This window comes from Panthera uncia (assembly GCF_023721935.1).
Source record: "Panthera uncia isolate 11264 chromosome B3 unlocalized genomic scaffold, Puncia_PCG_1.0 HiC_scaffold_2, whole genome shotgun sequence".
Taxonomy (NCBI): Eukaryota; Metazoa; Chordata; class Mammalia; order Carnivora; family Felidae; genus Panthera; species Panthera uncia.
In genome coordinates, this window is record NW_026057583.1 from 4,341,699 (window position 1) to 4,360,058 (window position 18,360).

Below are 18,360 nucleotides of genomic sequence, written 5' to 3' on the forward strand. Positions count from 1 at the left end.
CTTTTTAGATGGATGGAAAGATTGCGAAGGTAGAACAGAGCTCTCACATACCCCACACCCGGTTTCCCCTCTTGTCAATATCCTTCACCCGTATGGCTCATCTGTCACGATTAATGAACCAGTGCTGATACCTTATTATTAACGAAAGCCCACAATTATTCAGATCTTCACAGTTTTCACCTAACAACCTTTTTCGGCTCCAGGATCTCATCCAGGATCCCCCATTACATTTCGTCATTATTTCCTTTTAGACGCCTCTTGGCCGGGCCCATTTTTCAGACATTCCTTGGTTTTTTTACGATTTTTGACAGTATCGAGGACAGTTCGGGTCAGGTATGTGGTAGAATGGACCCTCAGCCAGGGTTTGTCTCGTGTTTTCTCGTGATTACTCTGGGGTAATGAGTTTGGGGAGAAAGACTGCAGGACTTCAGTGAGGTGTCTCTTCAGATATTTTACCTATTTTTTAATTGGGTTGTTTGTACCCTCACTATTGATTTGTAATAGCTTTCTGTGCATTTTGGACACGCTTCCTTTATCACATGTGTGTTTTGCAAATATCGTCTCCCATCTGTGGCTTGTCTTTTCCTTCTCTTAACAGCGTCCTCCGCAGAGCAGAAGTTTTTATTTTAATAAAGTCTAACTTATCAACTGTTTTCATTCATGGATCCTACTTCCGGTGTTGTATCTAAAAATTCATCATCAAACCCCAGATCGTGTACACTTTCTCCTTTGTTTTCTTCTAGAATTTTATACTATTGCGTTTCACTTCCGCGTCTATAATCCCTTCTGAGTCAACTTTTGTGAGTGCACTTTCGGGTCTATAATCCCTTCTGAGTTAACTTTTGTGAACGCTATACGATGTGTTTCTACATTTATTTATTTTTTTAACATACGAACATCCAATCCTTCCAGCACCTTCTGTTGAAAGACTTCTTTCTCCAGTGACTTGCCTCTGTTCTGTTCAAAAATCAGCTCTCTCTGTGGGGGTCTATTTCTGGACTCTCCTGTCCCATCAACGTGTATGCCTGTCCCTTTGCCAACACCGTGCTCTCTTGATTACCGTAGCTTTATAGTAAGTCTTGAAGCGGGGTGGGTCCTCCCATTTTGTTCTTTGATGTTATCTTGGTTACTCGAGTTCTTGTGCGTTTCTGTATAAACTTTAGGGTGAGTTTATTGATGTATACTAAATAGGTTGTTAGCTTTTTGCCTGAGATTTTGTTGAATCCGCAGGCCAATTGGGTATAAGAATTGACAGCTTCATAATATTGAGTCTTCCAATCTATGAGTGTGAAATATCTCTCCACTCATTTAGAGTTTTATTAAGGGTTTACATTTTTTGCATACAGATCATGTTCATATTTTGATAGACGTGTACCTAAATATTCCATTATTTGGTGCTGTTGTAAATGGCATTATTTCTTTAATTTCAAACTCCAAATGTCCATGGCTAGTATGCAAAAAAAAAAAAAAAAATTGAGTTTCTATCATGATCTTGTGTCTTGCAACCTTGCTATACTCATTTATTAGTTCTTTGGCTCTAGAAAATAAAAATCATACGCATGGGTAGAAACTTCAGAACAATAGTTTCAGATCCATATAAAGAAGACGACCCATTAATGGGGGGGACAATCCAAGGATAAGTGGACTACTTCAGGAGAAAATAATCTTTTAGCTTCTGGCTGAAGGTGTTCAGGCGGGAGCCACACGGTCATGTAGGGGTGTGAATGTGCTGATATTCAAATACCATTAGAGGAATTGAAGTAAAGAGTGCTGCGATCCCTTCTGGCTGGAAGATTCTCTGAACCTACTGGGAGGACTAGAGGAGTGAGGAGAGAAAGGAAGGGTGTGTTTACTAAATGTGAGATCACTTCCGGGTATCTGCATGTAGATGGATGAGCCACGGGAAGGGGAGCACGTATGTTTAATATCAAGGAAACTCAAACTCTTCTAACTCATTCCATCGCAACTTCCAAACCAACCTCTGGAAGAAGCCAAAGACTTTGCCCTTCTTCCCCTCTCCCCATTGTGACAATAGCACCTAGAGATGCCTCATCAAGGGGCCTATGTCTAGAGCAACTCTCCTGCGATTCCGGGAAACTTCCAAATAGGTGAGGTGGGGAAGGGAGTGGTGGTTGGTAGCACTGGGGTGCTAGGGTGGATGGACGGAGCAAGTGCAGCCGTGGAGAGAAACGAGGCCGTTGGAGGAAGAGAAGCGAAGGGAGGAGACAGGGAGACATGGGCTCCGCCAGACAGATGCACGCAGAGGAGGACGATGAGGGCTCCTCTGTGGTTGTAGGGGCCTCTCGGGAAGCATGACGGACGCAGATGAGCAAGCAGAAGGGAAGAGAATCTCCTCAAGTGGGGAGTGAGGTGGCAGCGAAGAGGCAGGTGGTTTGGAATGACATTCCACCTGCATAGACGGAGGAGACAGATGATGAGGCTCAGAGGGGACAGATGTCACAAGTCCTTGAATGGCAGACTGAAAAATAGAATGAGGATGGGGGGGGGGGTCAGTGACGTTTTCTCGGGAGCGTGACAAGACGATACAGTCTCATGGGTCATAGTTGACCAGAGCGGTGATATAGACCTTCACAAGGGTCTCCGAAGACCCCAATACCAGATGCTGGGATGGTGTCCCATTCACCCTTGTGTCCCCAGGGACCAGCCAAGGGGCTGGCACGTTGTGGATGTCATAAGTCCTGATCGGTGGATGAATTATCGGAGGCATGAGGCTGTGCTTAATTGATGAGTGAGTGGAGCTTAGTAGCTTCCCTTGGCCTTTTTCCAGCGCATCTGTGGGTCCCGGGGACGCACTGGGATGGAAGCTTATTGGGTTCCGCGGGTCGCCAGGGCCTATGCCTTGGGTTCCCGTCCCTTGCATCTGTGTCTTCTCTGGGGCTGGGGCTTAAACATCCACGCCCTCGTGACCACCCGCCTCATATTTAACAACCGTGCCCTGCAGGTGAGGCCGGAAAATAAATGAACAGACTGATGGGGCCGTGCTTCCGGGCCTGAGTGACTGGAGTGGTGGCTCCCACCGGTCCCCAGAGGCCATGATAGCTTTTGGTCTCGAATGGCTGACCCGTGCCCCTCACCCAGCCTCCACCGTGCTTTCGGAATAGCGATTTACCTTCCGGGGCCCAGACCAGGCAACGTTCCCTTCCTCTTCTCTACCCTTCCCTAGCTCCAAGCACCCACATAGCTGAAGGGGTTCAGGACCCATCACTCCGAAATATGCCACTCTGGGCTCACGGATTGTTTTTGAATTACAGGTACTTGGGAAACAGCAGGTGCAGGAAGGACACTTGGCACCCCCTTTGGCCCCAGATAAGACAACGAACCGTGTCACTTCTTCACCATTTACTACCCATAGCCCAAAGCCCTTTGTCTTATCAATTCTTCACAAATTTACTTTTGGTTTTTGTTTAAAAACAGATTTGTTTAATGACAGATGAGCAAACACATGAGGGGCACCTGGGGGGCTCAGTCGGTTAAGCGTCCGACTTCCACTCGGGTCACGATCTCACAGTCGGTGAGTTCGAGCCCCGCATCGGGCTCTGTGCCGACAGCCCGGAGCCTGGAGCCCGTTTCAGATTCTGTGTCTCCCTCTCTCTCTGCCCCTCCCCCGCTCATCCTCTCTTTTTTCCCTCTCTAAAAAAATAAATAAACATTAAAAATAATTTTTAAAAAAACAACACATGAATGGATGTGCTAATTCATTCCATACCATTCTGGCACATTTGCTCATACTCCCTGTCCCTGCCCTGACAGCTCATCCCGGGATAGGTCAAGTTGGGAATTCTACTCCGGGAATTCTACATTATGTTGGCTTGGAGGGGACAGAGCAGAAAGGCTATGGACAGCAGGAGAGGAATAGAAAGGTTTTAAATGAGGATGGCCAAGGGTTTCTGCCAGGAGAGAGGAAGAACAGGAAAGGGTCAGCACAGCTTTCAGAATAAAGGATCCCAGATTTTAGCCAGCAAAACGTGGTTCGTGTTATCCCCACATCTCTGCCGATGGCCTTCTCCACGTCACGGCCATTTGGAGATCATTTGAAGCCCATTCCGTAATTGTTCTTGTGCTAAGCTTCCTTTATGCAGAAAAACGATAATGCAGTTAGGATGCTCTCAAAAGTCCTGGGGGAAATTAATTTGTTTACAGGATTGTGTTTCATCGTGTGGCGAAACCAACAAGGAACGACCGGCCCTGTCTGTAGGGCTGAGTGGAGCCACCAGGCAGGGGACGTTTGCAGGGTCCGTCTTCAACCACGGCCGCCCAGACACGTCATTCTTTGGAGCGCTGGGTGTCGTCGTCAAATCCTCCCACGGTGCTGTTCTCGGTCACACGCGCTCGGCTCTCCGTTCCGGAGTCTGTTAGCCTTCCCGGGCCCGATGCGTGCCGCACGGACAGACACCCTTAGGCAATCAGTCCCTGCCGTTTCCCTGTCCACGTCCTTGTGAAGCTTTTCTCTCTGCTTTGCAACCGCCCAGGTGGTTTCCTGACGCTGGGCGTTATTCCTACTCCCTGCGCCTTGCTCTGGAAGGGAATCGGGACAGCGTTCAAGCGGATGGCACAGGGGGCACCGAGGTGAGATACAAGCTCACGTCAGCGAGAGGCCTTGTATCCTGTGAGAGCGCACCCAACAGGAAAAATCTCCAAGGGACGGCACCTAATGGCACCTCGTCTCCTCCGTCACGTAGTCTGCATTATCACAGTTTCCAAATTAGCAGCGTAGAAACGTAATAAGACGCTATCATAATCAGCGACGGTTTGTCTTCCTTTTTTAACCCCAGGAAAAGTACCGTTTAACGAATTTCTTCTCTCCTGCAGTTGGGCCGGGCCCGCACGTTCAATTCCACGGCACCGCCCGGTTCAACGATCAGCCTGCTTCCCCCTGAGCTCCGGGAAGGAATCCCTGGACCTCTGGGCCTTGGCAGGCTTCTTCCCCCACCCACAGCCGACTGCGGTGAATGCACGCAGTTAGATGCCGTACGGGCGATCGGCCACTGCTCAAGCTTGTTGTGGCTCCTTAGGAAGAAGGAAGGCATTTTTGAAGTTCTATTTGTATTTGCGGCAATGTTAGAGAGCACACAGAGCGTGTCTATCGTGCAGTTAAGAAATAGCCTTGCAAAAAAAAAAGAAAAAGAAATAGCCTTGCAGTATACCTCCTTTGCAAATTCTTTACACGAATCAGGTCAGTTATCATGAAATGAACAGTTCTGAAACCACTCTAATCACACTTTGATGCTGAAGTTACGATAAGGTTAATGATCGAGGTACTAAGGGTCATGACACTTGTTCGTACAGAATCGCTAAGCTCGAACCATTCCAGCCACACTTTCGCAGTGAGATTTAAGTCACAAGACGATTTGGAGCCCCTGGCGGGGGGAGGTGGGGGGGTTGCTCGGTCGATTAAGGGTCCGACCTCAGCTCAGGTCATGATCTCACGGATCGAGAGTTCCAGCCCCGCGTCAGGCTCTGTGCTCACAGCTCAGAAGCTGGAGCCTGCTTCGGATTCTGTGTCTCCCTTTCTCTGTCCCCCGCCCCTGCTCATTCTCTCTCTCTCTCTCTCTCTCCGTCTCTCAAAAATAGGGGCACCTGGGTGGCTCAGTCCGTTAAGCGTCTGACTTCAGCTCAGGTCGTGATTTCACGGTTTATGAGTTCAGGCCCCGCGTCGGGCTCTGTGCTGACAGTTCAGAGCCTGGAACCTGCTTCGGATTCCGTGTCTCCCTCTCTCTCTGCCCCTCCCCCACTGGCACTCTGTCTCTTTCTCTCTCAAAAATAAATAAACATTAAAAAAAAATTTTAAAAAGAAAAGGTTTCACGTGTGAATACTGTTTCTGGGCACACACGGGCAAATGTGAACTCTCCTCATTGGAAAATCAACAGAGATGGGGGTGGGCCCACGAAAATATGCTTTACCTTCACAGAAGGAGACAGAACACTAAAAGAAAAGAAGCAGGAAGAGGAGGGCTTGTCCATTTTTAAGTCTGGAAATGTCAAGGGAGAAACTGCTTTGCATTTTCAGAAAGAGGATTGTTCAAGGTCGTTATAAAGCAAGAAACGATGGGTCAAAACAAGATGAAAAGGACCGTCAGTGAAATTGAAGGCGGGGGGAGGGAAATGAAGATAATTTTCTTTAAAGAGAGGATTTAAAAAGATCAGCCATGGACCGAAGCAGGAACACGGCCAACCTGGCGGTTGGGCCATAGGTCCACATACGACGAAGACGCTGTGTCCCACACCTGCTGTGCTCTGTTCGCTCAGCCTGGGGCTTGCGTCCGTTGACTGATGCACAGTGTCTCTGCAGGGGTGTGGGGGAACCGCTCGCGGGAGGCTGTCCCACCGCCAGAGACAGCTCTGCTGGACTTTCTCCAAGTCCCCGAATATCCGGGTAAATACAATCTAAAAATCATTAGAGGAGAAACCACAGCCAACGATTAAGTGGCTGCTTGACAAGGAATTTATCCCAGCCTTGGAGAAAGTTCGATTTCCTTTTCCAGGTCCGAGGGCGGTGGGTGCGTTTCGATGCGGTCCTGTGCAAAAATGCACGTCTGTCCTTGAGAAAGCACACGAACCGAGCAGCCCAGGGCGGCTCTATAATTTGTGTCTCAAGGGCACCCCACCCGGTGATCAGCTCCCCCTCGGAAGGGCTTCCGTGGGCCGGTGACAGTCCCCCCTTAGCTTCCCGCAGGAGCACCCGTCACGTGACCCCCGATGGAAATCTCAGGGTGTCTGCTCAGTGTCAAACTTACGGGCAGCTGATGATGTCATGAGGAATTCACCACCACCAAGAACACGCACCCTCACATCTCAACAAATTCAGCCGTGACTCGGAAAATTGGAAAACATCTTTTCCAGGGCGTCCACCCTGAACGACGTTTCCCAGACCCCAAAGGCATTTCTAGACTTCAGACAAGAGGCCTTAGACTCCCTAGAACAATCTCCCGGGCGTGCAAACATGTCTCAAAAATGGAAAGGTCGCTCTTGCAAAATGCAAAGGTGAAAGAAAACTTGCTGCCCTCAGGAAGGGGGGGCTGGCATTGCCGATTCTGTGTGTCCTCTCTCTCTCTGCCCGCCCCCCCACCATGCTCTGTCTCTGTCTCTCAAAAATAAAGAAACATAAAAAAAAAAAAAAAAAGAGGCTTAGAGTAAGAAGCTTGTCTATGTTCACGCAAAGGAGTCCGGGAGAGGCAGCTATAACATCTTATTTGTTTTTTTGTTTTTTCTGCACTTTGAGAAAAGTCAGATCTACAGAAATGTTGAGAGAACAGCACCACGGATATCGCTGAGCCCCAACCTGGATTCACTAGTCGCTAACATTTGCTTTCTATCTATTTACTTTTCCCCCAACACCGTTTACAAGTGTGTTTGAGAAATAATGGCACGTTGCGCAGAAATATTTCAACATGATGTTAATAATCATCAAATTAAGATTTTCTTACATTTTACGCTTCTTAAGTGTGGCCTCATCAGTCGGCACGATAATGCTGGGCTGGAGAGAGGTTAAGAGGCTCCCTAGAGTTTCATAATAAGGAGGTAAGAATTGGAGGGGCGCCTGGGTGGCTCAGTCGGTTAAGCATCCGACTTCAGCTCAGGTCACAATCTCACGGTTCATGGGTTCCAGCCCCGCATCGAGCTCCGTGCTGATGGCTCAGAGCCTGGAGCCGGCTTCCGATTCTGTGTCTCCCTCTCTCTCTCTGCCTTTGTCTCTCTGGTCTCTCTCAAAAATAAATGAACATTTTTAAAAAAAGAATCTTAAAAAAAAAGTAAGATTATTGTTAGTCCCCTGGCTTTTTTTTTTTTTTTTTTTTTTGGCATTCTTTGAGAGATCTTTACCTATAGGGATTATTTCTGAGCATTTCAAAGATTTTTTCTATCCTGCTTTTTCTGAAGCTGTCTGTGCAACTAACATTTTGATCGTTTTGTCTCTTCTTTGCATATATGTGTGTGTGTGTGTGTGTGTGTGTGTGTGTATTTATGTATTTATTTCTATATTTATATGTGTGTGTGTGTGTATTTGTGGTTTTTTTGGAGTAGAGAGGTAATAGCAAATCTTGAAGTACCATGGGGATTTATTAAAACAAATTAGTGCAAACCAGTGATTTGCTTTTCAGATTTATTGAGATCACTTTGCTTAACTTTATGGCAGAATAAAATGGATTAATCTGAACATATTACCTATTTCTAGTATCCAAATGAATTATCTAGGATAATTAAATAGGAAGAATTACTACTTTTGATGTGAATCATTCGTCTCAATTTTTGGACTAATGTTTCAAAAATGTTGATTTCTAAACGTTAAAAAAATTTTTTTTTCATGTGTATTTACGTTCGAGAGAGAAACAGAGCACGCGCAGGGGAGGGGCAGAGAGAGAGGGAGACACGGAATCCGAAGCAGGCTCCAGGCTCCCGGCCGTCCGCACAGAGCCCGATGTGGGGCTCGAACCCGGGAACCGCGAGAGCACGACCTGAGCCCAAGTCGGTGCCGGACCGACTGAGACGTCCGGGCGCCCCTCTGAGCCTCTTTCTCGAGACGTAAACATGGAAAGCCCTAAGCCATGCCTTGCCTTCTCCCTAATTATTTTGTGGACACCAGTCATGGGGATGGAGACGAAGCGCTGTGCAAACCACTGCGGCCCGTCTGGGCGCGAGGGGTCACGGATGTGATCACTGGGGGGGGCCACCTAATGAGCCCTGGCTCAGCCCGGCCGAGCCACCCGCCTCTGCCGGCCCAGACTCCGGCCAATCGCGCTGCGGCAGCCGCCTTCGCATCACACACGCACAGCTGGCCTCCTCGCCGGGTGCCAGCTGCACGGTCGCAGTCCTGCTCCGGAGATCAGGAGGCAGGGCAAGGAGGGGCTCCCCTCGGGAGACCTCCGTGGCCCAGACCTCCCCCGCCTCCCCGCTTCCCTGGGACCCTGCCGGCCCCGAGGGGTCACTGGCAACCGCTCAGCCCCCATGAAGCCCGCCAGGGCGTCCCAGCGCTACAGAAGCATCGGGAGAAACACCGGCCAGCGCTGCCTGTACCAGGAGTCCCTGCTGCTCGGGTGAGTCGGTGTCCCCCACCCGCAGGGAGGAGGGACGCAGGTGTGCTGAGGAAGGGAAGCTGGGTCACCCCGAGCCTTGCCTGCGTCCGACCTGAGGGCCAAGACCCCGCTCCGTCCCCCTCTCCTTGAGAGTGGACTCCCAAACTCCTTTCTCTGGGCTCTCCACACCCGGGTTAGCCATCTCGACTCCGTGCCCAGAGGGAGGCGACTGTACCTGCCGGCTGACCGGGGGACCCGAATCTGGCGTCCCCCAACCCGGCCGAACCCACGGGCGTGCGCCCTCTGTTTTCTGTCTGTTTACGCAATTATGCGATGTCAAGAGGGAGTGGGCAATACATCCGTCATAATAAATAAGGTGCCTGTTGGCACAGGCTTCAGGCCAGGGAGAAGTGAGGGAGTGCCGTTGGAATCTGTTAAATATTTATAAAGGTATATTAAAACCTCCATCAGTTTGTGAAATATTTATAAAGGTATATCCAAACCTCCATCAGTTTGGAGAAATTGAAGGAAATCCTCCTAGGGGTAAATGAAAACCGTCAGAATTAGAGAAAAGCAAAGGAATGATTTTCTCTTTACTTCTAAGCGCATCATTGATCAAACAGCTGTCGCGGAAGACTCTTCCCTCCTCCTGAGAAGTCACCTCGGATTTCATTGTTAGGGGGAATAAGCGTTGCTACACGTTGCCAAATTGTTCTCCTCCGGAGTCACCGTTTCCCTGAAAGATTTGCCCACGTAAATCCGCTTGGCTAAACTCTTGCTTAAAGAAATCGCCGACTGTCCTGCCTCTCCATTTTAAAGAGGCAGGAACGCGGGGAGGGTCTCTGGATGACAATGTTGGGTTTCTCTTTATTTCACCTCCAGAGTTGGGGGACAAGGAGGAGCCCCATCTTTAAAATTAGCTGACTATTTCAACCAGCCTGAAATAGAAATTGTTTTGCCCACAACGATGGTGCTCTTCAGGAATTGTTCATAAGCACCCCCTTGTCTCTTGGTGTGACGTCTTCTGATAATAGATTTCACGCTGCGAAACCGTCTTCTTTTCCCGAGCCACTAAAGCCACAGGCTCCACTGCACGTATTTCGGTGGCTGCCAGGACTGCCACCTTCTCTCTCTGCCTCCCTGGGTCCCTCATCCCTCCACACATAGAAACTTCATACAGATGACCCCGGGGCAGCGAGATTGTACCCTGGGCAAGGTCCTTGCTGGAAGCAATTCTACTAATCAGATTTCCTCCTTAATGTCCTGATCCATTCAGCAAGTTGGACGACAGCTTTAATGCTGATGAAACAGGGGACAGCAATGATCCAGAACAAATCTTCCAGAATATTCAGTTCCAGAAAGATCTCATGGCAAACATTCGCTGCAGACCCTGGACCATGAGGCAGAAGCTGGGAGCACTGAGGTAGGGGCTTCCCTTCTCATTACTGATTATCGTCAGTGTGTTTTCCACGAGGCCGCCCGGTCCCGCCCAAGGGGATGAGCACTGAGACCCACTTGACGGTGGTGACCAGGCGTTCCAGACCTGACTCTGAGAAGCCACGGGTGCCTCCAGGTGGCCAGTTTCTGTGTGTGTGTGTGTGTGTGTGCATGTATGAGTGTGCGTGCGTGTGCTGGTGGAAAATTTGTGGTTTTCTACCTCCCTTGCAAACGCTAGATCTTAGCATCGTCTGGAGACGTGAACAAAATAGCCAGACTCAGCAGAGACAAGTGTATGAGCCAGACTGAAAATAGACATTACTTTCACCGGCGTGGCCATGTGGACTCGTTTTTTATATATTTTCTACTTCTTTGTCTCCCGTATATGATCACACACACACACACACACACACACACAGGCAGCCTGATTAAGTGGTCTCATGTTACAAGGTCATGAGGGAGGTTATGATGCAGGCACAGAGCCAGGTTACCTTTAGATTTTTTTTTTTTTTTCCTTAGGGAAGGGACCCTACCACGATGGGAGGGGCCCAGGATTTTTAACAGGCATTCTAGCAGATTCCGTCACATACTGAAGGTTAAGATCCACTGACCCCTGTTCCGGGGTTAAACGAAGTGAACCGTGCAAGCGACTCGCATTGTCTCTGGTCCCCGGCCGTCAGGCCCCACCAGTGAGGACTGATTGATGATGCCGATGCCCGGGAGCACAGCAGAGGGGGTTAATTGCATGGCCTTAATGAGGTCTCCCGACCTGTCAAGTGCACCTTCCCAGAGAAACAGACAGTAGCCCTGACCAGCAGGCACCCTGCGTGGACAGGATTAGAACCTTCTCAGTTCTAAGGAAGAAAGAAAGAAGGAAAGAAAGAAAGAAAGAAAGAAAGAAAGAAAGAAAGAGTCATGTGTCGTATCACAGTTTTTAAAGTTATTTATTTATTTATTTATTTGGAGAGAGAGAGAGAGAGAGAGAGAGAGAGAGAGAGAGGTGGTGGAGGGTGGGGGGCAGAAAGAAAGAATCCCAAGCAGGCTCCATACCGTCAGTGCAGAGCCTGAGGCCGGGCTCCAATTCGGGAACTGCGAGATCACAACCTGACCTGAAATCAAGAATCAGACACTTAACGGACTGACTCACCCAGGCGCCCCTTCCCCCCCCCTCTTTTTTTTAAGTTTATTTATTTATTTTGAGAGCGTGCGCGTGGGGAGAGGCAGAGAAAGAGAGGCAGTTGTATCCGGATTTTTAAAAATCGTACAGAAACGTTGTTAAGGATGGATGGCTGATGGTTAGTGGGAGGAAGTGGTTAATTACTAATCAGTAATTCATAACCATTAATTACCAGTAAGAGCCTAAGCCATTTTAACCTGCAGGCAGAGAGCAGCAAATGATAACTTTTCAGTCGATACACTTCCCGAGCCGAAGGGCAAAATCCGGGCCCTCCGTCCTGACGCCTGGCCAGCGGTCGGGCCACACGGCGCTGCCTGGGGCAGAGGCGGTCAGGCTCTCAGACGGGCTGGTCCTCTGAGCACCTCCATAGATCATCCCCTGGACCCACGCGTCTCCTCCCTCGTCACCTTCAGGAGCTACCAGAGCGATGCATGCCTCCCTAATTGGACCCGCTGAGGCGTCTGGAAAGCACAGAGGCCACCGAAGCCTGACCGCGTGGGGACCCAGGGAACAAGGCGGACGCGGAAAAGGGCAGGGGTCCCGGCTGGGTCTGGGGCAACAGCCACCTGTCAGGGAGGACCGGTCTGTTCACCTCGCAGGGAAGCCAGCGGCCGGCACCCTAACGGGACCAGGCTAGCTCTGTCCCCCCTGGTTCCTGAGTGCCCGGCCCACCCTGTCGCCTGTTACTGTGGCTTTCGGTCTCTTTCACGCTATTAGAGAGGGGGTGCCTTCCAGGACAACAACTCTGTTTCACGTGCCTGTGTGTCCCAGTCTGCTTGCCCCAAGGAAGTGTGCAGAAAATGTCTGCAGGAAGAAAATGATAAATGATTAGATGAGATAAATGATGTCACTTGTACAGGCCTCTATCTTTTAGATGCTCTGCAGGGCAGGGTGTCAACCCTCACCCTTGCCTGCATTTCTGGTCCTGACCGGAATGAAGCCAGGGCATTGGCTGGCCGGGCCGGGATGATGGGGTGATCGCAACGAGGGCACCGGGCTCCAGATCCCAGCAAACGCTCCGGTTCGGTCACGTTTCGCTCGGAAAAGGGAGTCAGCTAGTTCCCGGTGTCTCAGGGAGGGACTCAGGACCGGGGAGGGGGCCGCTAAACGGCTGTTGAGAGGCGTGTGCGAGACCTTCCTCACCAGCGAGCCGGGCAGACTGAAGGTCGAGGGGCTCTGAAGAGGCACCGAGCACAGTCAAGGGGAGGGGGCTGGTCATGGATAACGAGGGTCTCATCAGCGCAGCGTCAGACGAGGTGGCCTCGAAGGTGACCTTCACCCCCAAGAGTCCTCGACTCCCGTCCGCCCCATTAGCGCCAGCGGGGATTGTCTAACCCCGCTGTTCCTTTAGGTGTGGGTTTGACCGTCCATCCAGGGGACTTCGGTCCATTGCAGGGATGAATCATGTAGGTGGAGACATCAGGTCAACCCACCACACCGGTCAGCGTGTGTCAGTAGTTTGTTTGCGGGAGCGAAGACGCAGCGGTAACCAGACACCCACGACCCCCTCCCTGAAGCGGGCTCTCCGAAACTAGGTCTGACCTTCAATTCCAGACGCGAGGGCTGCAGGAAGTGGCCGCCGAGGTTAAGTGAGGGGCCGAGGTGCTAGCACCCGCTGCCGGGACTTCCAACGCTCACGATTCCCAGACAACAACCGGAATCAGGGGAGGGCTTTAAGAAATTCAGTTGTAGGGCGCCCAGGGGGGTACAGCCCGTTAAAGCGTCCAACTCTTGATCTCGGCTCAGGTCGTGATCTTGCGGTTCCTGAGTTCGAGCCCCATGCCGGGCTCTGAACCGACAGCCTGGAACCTGCTTGGGATTGTCTCTCTGCCTCTCTCTCTGTCCCTCCCCTGCTCACGCGCTCGCTCTCTCAAAATAGGTGATTTTTTTTTTTTTTAATTTTTTTTTTCAACGTTTTTTATTTATTTTTGGGACAGAGAGAGGCAGAGCATGAACGGGGGAGGGGCAGAGAGAGAGGGAGACACAGAATCGGAAACAGGCTCCAGGCTCCGAGCCGTCAGCCCAGAGCCTGACGCGGGGCTCGAACTCACGGACCGCGAGATCGTGACCTGGCTGAAGTCGGACGCTCAACCGACTGCGCCACCCAGGCGCCCCAAAATAGGTGAATTTTTTAAAAAAACTGTTTAAAAAAAAGAAATTCAGTTGCAACTCATTTGGGCATTAACTCATCATTTTCTGTAAATGTATCCTTTCAAATATTTTGTTTTGTTTTGTTTTCCGGAAAATATTTGGTAAGGGAGCCCTCTGGTCGCTGGCAGCCAGGAAATGAACGGTTTGCGTATTTTCATAGCCGGCTCCCTGCCACAGTATCTTGCCCCTCACGTTTGGCCACCTGCTCCTGTCACGCTTTCACACGTTTTGCCACGATCCCAGCGGTGCCAAAATTGTGCTCACTGTCATCGCTCTCTTGTCTCAGGCGAGCGAAGGAGATTGTGCTGAAGTTCGAAGGGAGGCTGACCAGGACCCGAGGATACCAAGCGGCAGGTGCAGAGGTGAGAGTGTGTACGCATGGCGATCCCACCCCTCCCTGTGGCCTCGGGGCCAGGAAGGTGTGTGACATTGTGCTTGCCATTATGCATCGGCTGTGCGCATCAGTCGTTACAGCCGTAGAGCGATGCTGGTCCCTGGAGGGTCTGCATGTCCCAGAACTTGGACTTTAGTCCCTGAGGCCATCACTCACCATTTGTACATGACCCTGGGTAAACCCGACTCATCCCAGAAAGGCTATCTTCCCTCGAGAGAATGATCTAGCATTTTTCCTGACTTACTCCCTCCCATACGTGTAAGTTTTATTTCCAGCGTGTCTTGTAATGGGAACGTTATAGATCTATCCCAGTGCTTATTTGAGAACTCAGTGCTATGTTTTTTGTTTGTTATTTTTCCCATTCATCCCCTTAAAGCTCAACTTTAGTATCTAATTGCAATGATCTGTTCAGAGAGACATTGCGATCATTCCCATAAATGTTCAGAAGCCAAAGGAAAAAAATCATCCTCTCATATAGTATCTTTTTCTAGAGCTCACATTTCAGTCACTGAGTCTATAATTTTCACACACAGTAATCACAGCGTACAAACGTTTTTTCACTTAACCCCAACACACAAGGATTTTTCCGTGTTGCTCTGAACGTTTTACACACGTTGTCTCCCATGACAGACAAGTACATTAACTCAATTGGTTATTTGTCTGCTGTTAAATTAACTTAATTTGGTATTTGTCTGCTGGTGTATATTTAAATTGCCTTTAATTTTTCATTATTATTAATAACCCTGCAAAGACTATCTTTGCACATAGTGCTTTTCCTACCCTTTAAAATTCCTTTCCTGGGATAAATGCCAGAACTATAATCATTGTAGAAAAATAAAATTTGTTTTTTGGCTCTTGACACGTATTTTTTTTCCTGAAGTTTATTTATTTACTTTGAGAGAGAGAGAAAGAGTGTGTGAGCAGGGAAGGGGCAGAGAGAGAGAGGGAGAGAGTCCCAAGCAGGCCCCGCACTGTCAGCACAGAGCCCCGTGCAGGGCTTGAACTCACAAACCGTGTGATCATGACCTGAGCTGAAATCAAGGGTTGGACACTTAACCCACTGAGCCATCCAGGTGCTTCGGCTCTTGATAAATATTAATAAATTATTTTCCAAAACCCTTGATAGTTCACCTTGCCATGCATGACAAGTTTTGCTGCCTTCATATTTTTGCCAATATTGGATATTGTTTTTTTTTAAGTTGGTTATATTTTAACAGATAAGAGCTGACAAATGCACTCTTTTCAGATTCTCTGAAACAAACCAACAAAATCCTTAACGAAGTTTAAATTAAAGCTGGTCATGGAGCACCTGGGTAGCTCCGTCGGTTGGGCGTCCAACTTTGGCTCGGGTTACGACCTCACAGTTGGTGGGTTCGAGCCCCGCGCCGGGCTCTGTGCCGACAGCTCGGAGCCTGGAACCCGCTTCGGATTCTGTGTCTCCCTCTCTCTCTGCCCCTCCCCTACTTGTGCTGTCTCTCTGTCTCTCAAAAATAAATAAATGTAAAAAAAATTTTTTTAATTAAAAGTGGTCCTAAATTTTACTTAACTGAAAAATTAGATAAAGTCGCAAAGGGTCCTCAAAGCTCTGCCTTGGCTTTCTTCTTCCTTTGCACAGACTGTGCCTGAAAACTCTAATCTATTCGTAGGACGAAAATTACCCCTGAGTGCTTATGCCTGTCAGGCGATGATGGGACTCATGCAATAAATACATTTAACAAAATTATCTTTTTAATGCTAAGCATATGTGCCGCCCGGCTCCCTCATTTTCCCTAAACAGATGGCCTGCAATGCAGTGGGAAGTCTCTTGGAAAATACTAGAAGGTCCTATTCAGACAACCTGTAATATATATGAGTGAAAAGCACAGCAACTTTTAGTCACAGTGACATCAGTAAGGATTAAAGGTGTAATTCGACAAGGGGCTGACTTACTAGACTCAGGGTTTCCAGAATGAGAAGGGGAACCGGAATTCCCAGCCTCACCTAGAGACGGGCTGCCCAAAGGTGCTCGGTGGCACCTTTGTAGGAGCAATGGCCCCGCAGAAAGGGGTTCAATCCAGCTCAGTTTAATCCACGTGCCACGCTTTGTCCCAGGCCCTGGGGTCATGTCCCAACTGGGTCACTTCCGCCTTCTGGGGGGTGCAGTAAAGTGTCAAAGACAGGTCCCCCTTTCACGTGTCTTCTTCACGCTTTGGTTCCTCCCCTCCCTGTTCGGAACAACATTCCTCCACCTTTTTATGTGTATTTCTTTTTTTTATTTTGAGAGAGAGAGTGGGAGTGGGGGAGGGGCAGAGAGGGAGAAAGAATCCCAAAGTTGCCTCTGCACTGTCAGCACAGAGCTCAAGGTGGGGCTCGAACTCACAACCGTGAGATCATGACCTGAGCCGAAATCAAGAGTCGGCCGCTTAACCGACGGAGCCACGCAGAAGCCCCTGTAATTTTTTACACTGGAAATTTTGACATGAGCCACTGAGGACCAGCACCCACTCCAGCTGCCGCGGAGAGAAAACAGAAGCCATCTAGCCCGCGGCCCATCTGTTTATAGTCCTTGGTTTGTCCGACGAAGATGCGACTGTTTTCCAAATAGTACGTTTTGTGTCACGGGCTACCCATTCTCCCGTGACTCCCGGCACTGAGATCCGGTCACCACTCCCAGGGGCTCCACTCTGTCCTGTTCTGGGAGTCCCGGCTGCAGAGCACAAGGCGTCCTGGGGGGCCCTCCCCGGTATCCGGCCTGTGTCCTCGCCCCCCTGGGTCTCCACCTGAGCCTGCTTACAGGCAGTCCTCCTTCAGTGCCAGCAGGTGTCCCTGTTTCTTACAGAAGCAAGGTCTGAGTGGCTGGGGCCTCCGGGACCCGAGAAGTCACTGCGGCAGGAGGGAGGACACCCAAGTCTCTCTGCCATCGTTTCCCTGCTCTGAGTTTGGTTTTCACGTGTGATTCTCAAGATTCCTTCTGGTTCTAATATTCTACGTCCTTTGTTTTTCACGCAATACCCACAAGGGAGGTCACCCTTCCCTAGAGCCTGCATGGCATGATTTAGCACCTGCCTATGATGGTATATAGGCTGATTGGCCTCCTGGAAGGTCCTACTGCTTTCGCACACGTCCCCCTATAATCCACTCTCCTCCGTGCAGGAGCCCGGGCAGTCCTTGAAACAGTAAACTGTTTACTTAAACTGTTTAAACTGTTTAAACTGTTTCCTTACTTAAAACATAGATAGATAGATAGATAGATAGATGATTGATAGAGAGATAGACGATATAGATAAATAGATGGGTGGATGGATGGACGAATGGAGATGATAGATAGATAGATAGATAGATGATAAACAGATGATAAATAGATAGATGGTTGATAGATAGATAATTGATAGATGATAGGTAGATAGATTGATAGATAGATAATAGATGATAGATAAATAGATGGGTTGATGGATGGATGGATGGAGGGATGATAGAGAGATAATAGATAGATAGACAGACAGACAGAGAGACAGATAGGCATTCATTACACTTAGAGTTAAATCTCACTCCTTCCCATGACCCAACTGATCTGGCCGTTGCCTACCTGTTGGATCTACCCCACCTCCTCCCTTCCATCCTCTGCTGTAAAATGTCCAGCACGTGCTAACTCGCGGATTGCATGCTGTCCTGCCCTCCTAGAGAGCTCCTCTACCGATTTCTTATTTTTTGAAGTATTGATTTCTTTTCACTCAAGTCTCAGCTCAAGTATGACCTCTGCAGATAGACCTTTCCTGACCCCCTTGTTTAAAAGAGCTCTCTCCTCCAGTCCTAATGGACCACATCCCACGGTGGCCTTGACTCTTTCGTTGCCTTCCCTCTATCTGGATGCAAGCTCGGCGCCAGCTGACGTCTTACATGTCTTGTCGACTTGCATCCGCTGTACTGGAAACACACACAGTGCTCAGGACATGCTCTGGATGAATGCATTTTTCATAAACTAGCATTCGTGTGGTTAGAACACACTTATTCCAGGTGAACTTACAAGACTTCCCAAAGAGGAAAGAATGAGCTTATTTGGTACGGAGTCTCACCAGACCCAGTAACCCAGGCCCACAATTAAGACCCATTTCTTCCAAGTCTGGCTCCTGGTTTTGCTTTGTTTTGTTTTTGCTCTGCTCTTAAAATCTCAAATCATTTCAGAGTTTCAGGCT

At 49.3% G+C, this 18,360-nt stretch overlaps 1 protein-coding gene across 1 annotated transcript in view; it reads left to right on the forward strand.

The window, feature by feature from the left end:
- The first annotated feature begins 8,561 nt into the window (after window positions 1-8,561).
- The window catches only part of TMC3 (transmembrane channel like 3), a 39,427-nt gene continuing 29,628 nt past the window's right edge, over window positions 8,562-18,360 (forward strand). The window contains 4 exon segments of the mRNA XM_049614347.1: window positions 8,562-8,900; window positions 8,902-9,050; window positions 10,306-10,452; window positions 14,081-14,156. Of these exon segments, the coding sequence (XP_049470304.1) occupies window positions 8,562-8,900; window positions 8,902-9,050; window positions 10,306-10,452; window positions 14,081-14,156 (711 nt within the window).